This window comes from Zingiber officinale, chromosome 8B, assembly GCF_018446385.1.
Source record: "Zingiber officinale cultivar Zhangliang chromosome 8B, Zo_v1.1, whole genome shotgun sequence".
Lineage (NCBI taxonomy): Eukaryota > Viridiplantae > Streptophyta > Magnoliopsida > Zingiberales > Zingiberaceae > Zingiber > Zingiber officinale.
Window position 1 is genome coordinate 41734347 of NC_056001.1, and position 6731 is coordinate 41741077.

Below are 6731 nucleotides of genomic sequence, written 5' to 3' on the forward strand. Positions count from 1 at the left end.
GTTGAATTGGTTAAACCAATAAATAATTTGTTCTAGATCTATGTATCATTGAATCAAACTGGTCTGCTTAAATTAACTAATGATTTAAACCAGACCTGAGTTTGATTGAACAAGCTGGTCAAGTTCAATTTTCAATTAATTGAACCACAAATTAATTAAATATATATTTATTAATTAACAATACATTTCTATATGTATTTAATTAATTAATAAATATATTTAATTAAATTTTAAACAAGCACGACATGTAAAACCTTTGTTTTTTTAATGTGCTTCGCCAATAGCACTTCACTGTTCATCTTGCTTTTTTTCTTTTGAATTGATTAAGATTCAATTGAATCGATTAAAATTCAATTGAATCGATTGATTAATCAATTAAAATGAATTCAATCGATTAATTGATTAAGTACATGAATTACCGTATCGTAAATTTAATCGATTCAATTTTTTGATCAATCGATTCAACTAAATGAATCGATTGTGTAATCGATTAAAATAGAAAAAAAAAAAGTGTGTCATCAAATAGCACTGTTCATCTTCTATCTCGTGATAAACGCGAGGCTTCCCTCGACCAACTTTCACGGGTATTTAAACGTGATCGTTGGCGCTCCTCTACTGCGACTCTATGTCGCCGAGGACTACATGATTTCCATGTAGCCGAGTGGAAATCACAATTCGAGATGCAATTATGGCAGAGATCGCTAAAATCGCAACGTTGTGATTTCTCCATGCTTTCAAAAATGGCTTTGATACCATTATTGTATATTTGATAGCATGAAACAAATAGAGAATAAAACTGGTAATAACTTACAGTGATCTCCCGAGAAAATTTTGGCCATCGGTCTTTAAGCGTTTCCCATCGGAATAGTGATCATGAAACTGATTCGAAAAATTCTTCTCAAGATCCACAAACCAAAACCTCTGTTACTCCCGAATGCTCTTTTCTTTGCTCGCTCACGACCACCTCACCCCCTCCTCGAGATTTCTTGGACACCTATTTATTAGATGAAAGCATCAGTTTGCAACTGATGCTTTGATGGCTCATTTTATTGCAGCATATGTTGAGGAAGATGAATCAATCATCTCCTCAACATAAACGTTGCAAATCATTTGCAACGTAGCCGATCTCCAACAATTTGGACTCTTAGACACTACAGAAACCTACATGAGTTGGAATGAGCCTGATCAAAGCTTTCTAAGTCCATCAATGTGTTTTGATCGAAATCTGTTGATGGACCTAGCAACTTGGATTTCCATAAACTTGTATAGAGATTGGAGAGGTTAGTGTATAGCATATATGTGGTGTCTGATACTAGTTTTAAAACACATAGGTAAAATTATGATCGTATACCAACTAGAACAGACGTGGTGCTGATTTTCAAAGATCAACACCACAGTTGTGTTAGTCATCAGAAACTAGCACCACAGTATTGATACTGATCACACACTGTGATCATCATGTTAGCTGAGTTGGCTGAAAAACTGGGTTGTCTTGTAGGCCCGAGTACAAACTCCCGAGTGTCAAGTTCAAGTTTAGACTTCGACTCCTAAGTGAAAGCTCCCGACTGCAGAGTCCGAATACAGACTCCTGACTCCTGAGTGCAAAGACTCCCGACTGCCCAATTCGAGTGCCGCGTCCGAATGTAGACTCCCAACTTTAAGTGTAGACTCCTGATTCTAAGTGCAGGAAAGAAGATGTCGAGGCTTGCTTTCTAGCAATTTTCTTAAAACAGATTTGTCCTCCTCCTGCTGTGCTTTGAGGTTATGATAGACGTCTGTTTCCCATGATACAATGGCAGAACCAAGTATACAACCAAGCATTAATTATTCGTGGCGAACTGAGAAAGTACTTAATTACTATCACCAGCAAACCAGTGAGCGAAAATGCAAGGTGGAGAGAAGATTTGGGGAACAAAGGTGAATGAAAATTATTTTCTTTGCTATAGCTTTCGCTTTTGCATCTCTTTTGCTTAAGACCATGATCTCCTTATATAGGACCATCATCTCATCTGCATTGAACGCCGAGTAAAGGTCATTCAATGCCTAAGGTTTAATGATAGTCGTCAGGCCTCAATGGTCAACCATTACTATCTGAAAGTTTATGAAATTGATCACCATTAACAATAGTTAATGCTTTTGTTATCCTCTTTAGTAGCAAACAAAATATTGATTGTTGTTCTACTTGGATAAATTTATTCGACACACGTAAATTGTGCTAGCATATAAGTCTACATGATTCGATGTAATCTGGATTTTAGATTTACATCTCCTATACCCATATGTAAGATATCAAAGTTTATCCCCATATATTTATTCACATTATACATATATTTATAACAATGTAAATCAACGCTAAAACTATGAAACTTTCAATGTAAAAATAAAAATTCATTCTCCTCCTTCTTTTTTTTTTTTTTTATTTTTTTTTTATTTTATTTTTATTTTTGCATTCACATTTAACATGAGACTGATGACGCTGAGGTGTCCTATCACGACTCGCGCCTTCCACTTTTCAAATTTACTTAGTCGTCATTGCGAGGACCGGAGGCCTGGATACTAAATTATATAGAAAAAAATTTAGTGTCATTTTTCAGAAGTTGAGTTCTCAGCCTTTTTGCTGCTCCCGCCAGACCCCTCACTTCCTGTGTGTAAGAATTCCTCTCAATTAACTCGAAACTTTCTTTATTTTTCTCTTTAACTTGCTTTATTAATCACTATCAGCTGAGATTTTGTTTAACTAAAGATATCTGCTTTTTGCCAAACAAAGCATTTTTAGTTTGCTAAGATTTTCAAAGGTCGCGCACCCATTGCACTTTCAAATTTACCACATAACACATCTATTTTCATAGATTTATTTAAAAAAAACCCTCCTCCAACAATTTCTTTCCAAAGTGACCAATGGATTGGAAGTGACTATGAATGGTCAAACTTTTGGCCCAACGCAGTGGACGACCGTTGAATTCCTACTAAAATAGTATTATTTGCATTTTAGGGTAGGGCTTCGAATCATTTTATATTTATTAACAAATTACTAAATCATGTAAATGAAGGTCTAGAATGTCTATTATATATTTAAATTTTAAAATGATCAAATCAAATATTTTATATTCATTTTATCTTATTTTATATTCATTTTATCTCTTCGCATTTCTTTCAATCGATTACTATAATATAATAATCGATTCAAGATACTATTAATCACATAGTAAAATTCTAAATTGATTGCTACAATATAGTAATATATTAAAAAAAATCTGATTTAATTTTAAAAAATTACTATTCTCAATGTAGTATATCAAATTGATATTTAAGTATATAGATATAATTAAGAGAACTAGACAAATAAATAAGACTTGATTTTATATAGTTATGAACTTTCTAAATTCATCAATCAGTTCCGGTAGAAATCGGCTAATGGACCTAGAAGGCTCGCAATGACATGGAATCAGGTCATATGTGTTCGTCTAGTTCGATCTTCTGATTATATTCATGATGTCAAATATAAATTTAACACACTATATTGGGAGTTGTGATTTTTTTAACATGGATTCAATTTTTTGCATATTTGTGTTAAAAAAAATTGTTACTATCAATATGACGTTTGAAAATGACGTTTGAGAGCGTAGATATAATCAAGAGAAATAGATAAATATATATGATCTGATTTTGTATCATTCTGAACTTTCTAAGTCCATTAGTTGATTTTGATAAGTTGAAACTAACTGATGGATCAAGAGAATTTAGAATGACATGAAACTAGGTTTTATGTATTTATCTAGTTCTCCCAATTATATTTATTTCTTTAAATATCAATTTGAATCACTATATTCAAAATAATAATTTATTTGGATTTAAAATAATTTTTTTAGATACATTAATGATTAAAAAAATTAAAAGGTTAGCCATCAAAAACATTTAATGGCTATTTGTTGACTCACTAATGTGATTTCAAAAGTACTTTTGTAAGGCCCCAAGGACAAATATCATAATTAGATCATGTAATGATAGACCATATATATATAGAGTTAGAAATTTAATTATGGTATATTATGAAAGATTTTTTCTCTAATGGATAATAGATTTGAGAATATTGACGGTTAAAATAGATTTTTATTTATATTTTTTTTATTTACTCAAGTGGTCAGTGGATAAGTTACTCCAGGATTAATAGAGCTAAAGATATGGATGGATACATTAGGCCAACTTAAAAATTACTTTTGCATAGTATTTTTAATAGACAATTTAAGTATTTAAAAAAGAAAATTAAAGAATAATGAAAGTGTGAAGAATGAAAATTTTATATAAATTTGTATTTATTGCCATAATAAATAGCACATGCGCAATTCTTAATTGATCTATTCAACCCGGCTAATAACTGAGTAGTCTGTGGGTCCTGGTGAGTTACTTAGAACAATACAATTAGGACAGTAAATAAACGAACTGACTATATATATATATATATATATATATATATATATATATATATATATATATATACTCATTTATACTCCTAAATATAATGTTCTACCAGGTTGAAAATTTTGAATAATCATATAAAATAATGAAATTAATTAAATGTTTTCCGATTGAATAAGAATAAGTAAAAAATACAAGTTATATATTTTCAAAATATTAGCATGTGATAATAAATGTAAAGAAGATCATCTCTAATAAAATTAATATCATGATTTGAATAAACTCTAGGGCAATTTATTTAATATTTAAATTACACACTTTATTTTATATATATATAATAAAACAAAAACAGAAAAAGGTGATTTTATTTATTATTTTAGATTGCAACACCTGCTTTTATGGTATTATTCATTTATGAAGCTAGCGTACTTGTCGGCGATCTCCGAGATGAACTGGCTCAGCTTCTCCGGCGTCGACATCATCGCCATGTGGTCGGCCTCCTCGATCACCCTCACCTCGTTCACCGGGTTGTTCTCGATCATCCACCGTTGGAAGCTCGCCTGCAGCACCTCGTCCTTCTCGCACACGACGAACACCTTAGCCACCGAGCCATACCCCGACGCCGAGAGCGGCGACGACGACTCCAGTTCCTTCGCGAACAGGGAAGACGGCCTCAAAAGCGTCATGGCCAAGGCAAAATCCTTCGCCAAGATGCGATTTTGTTAGAAGTAGTAGAGAGGTGAATGTGACGATGATGTTCCTCTGCCTATGAGCGGAGCCATACCTCCGGCGGTGAGCGATTGTAAAGGAGGGACACGAACTTGGGGCCGAACACCATCGACAGAGGGCCGTTCTCCTTGTCCCCGACCGTGCCGAATTGGGTATCCAACCAAAGCGGCAAGGTCGGATCTTCCAGATGGACCTTCACAAGAACAGAATTCAATCAAAACGTACGCACGCTCAAAGGTAGATTTTGAAAAAATCAAGACTCGTTTAGCTTGCTCACCTTGTTATAGACGAACGAGGGAGGATGAACGGTGTCGGGCAAGAAGGCAGTGACGAAGACGCCGACGGCGACCTTGTGTGGGAACCTGTCCATGGCGAAGGCGATGTTGAGACCCCCAAGGCTGTGGCCGACGAGGACGACGCGATCGCCCTGGGGTAGCGCGGCCAGGAGGTCGATCAGGGGCTGGTTGTAGTCGGCGAAGTTCCTGAGGTCGGAGAAGCGGCGCTCGTCGATGCCGGAAGCGGCGAGATCAAGCGCGGTGACTCGGTGCCCGGCGGAGCGGAGAAGGGAGATGAGCTTGTACCAGCACCAGGCGCCGTGGGAGACGCCGTGAACGAAGACGATGTGGTGGCTGCGGTTGCTTCTGGCGTCTGCCATGTGGCTGTGGGACCTTGAAGAATCAGCTTGCCGGTGGCCATTTTATAGAAGGCGGAGTGAGGAGGAGCTGGCGTCGGGCCAATTCGCGTGCTTCTCGTGTTGCTTTCTTTACGGCAAAAGGTGAATACTTTCGTCCTAGTGCTCCCGTCAATTCGTCTCAGGATTAACATGAAGAAAATAAATCATAAATAACTACTAAACTTTGGAATAATGATTAACACATTAAGGAAGTTATTTACCTCGATTTTATCGAGATTCAAAAGAAAAGTTGCTTTCGTGAAGCATCTGGTTGGCCCTCGCATAGTTCAGATCTCTGGATCAGTCCCTGATCCATTTCTAGGCCCAATGTTATTTATAGAGTAGATTTAATGAATCTCATCTATATAATAGATGAGGTCTATAGAATATCATTGATGAATGAATTGGTCTATGTTCTAGACAATACTTTATAGTCTAGAAGATTCGTGCTCATCCTCGGTATTCTCCTTCTATTTATTTATCTATTTTTTTGAATATATAAATTTTGAATTGATTAATTTTAAAATTAATCAATCAATTTAATAAAAAAAAATATCAAAATATATCGAAAAATGCTCATGAAAGTTTATATTTATATTGATATCTTTGTGTAAACCCTTTCTAATTTATGATGATAAAAAACTTACCAGATTGGAACATTCATCTTTAAAATTAATCTATTCTAAATATTTAAATTATCAAAAAATAATAATAATAATAATAATAATAATAAAAAATATCTTCCGGCTTTCCATGTCGTGCCAGACCGTGCCGTGCAAAACTGTAAATGAGTTTGCCTTAACAATTATGCTGACGGAGTTTTATTTATACACTTTTTTTTTAAAATGTTGTTGTTTTTTTATAGGAACTGTAACTATTTAATTTTATAATTTTAATGGACCTAGGTAGAAAT

General features: G+C 34.6%; 1 protein-coding gene across 1 annotated transcript; it reads right to left on the reverse strand.

Moving 5' to 3' along the window:
* Nucleotides 1-4754: 4754 nt before the first annotated feature.
* On the reverse strand, nucleotides 4755-5951 carry LOC122016113 (methylesterase 1-like). Its single transcript, XM_042573307.1, has 3 exons — nucleotides 5423-5951; nucleotides 5201-5338; nucleotides 4755-5117 (listed from the first exon to the last, which is right to left on the reverse strand). Exons 1-3 carry the CDS (start codon nucleotides 5798-5800, stop codon nucleotides 4821-4823), a joined length of 813 nt encoding a protein of 270 aa, XP_042429241.1. The 5' UTR covers nucleotides 5801-5951; the 3' UTR covers nucleotides 4755-4820.
* Nucleotides 5952-6731: the final 780 nt, after the last annotated feature.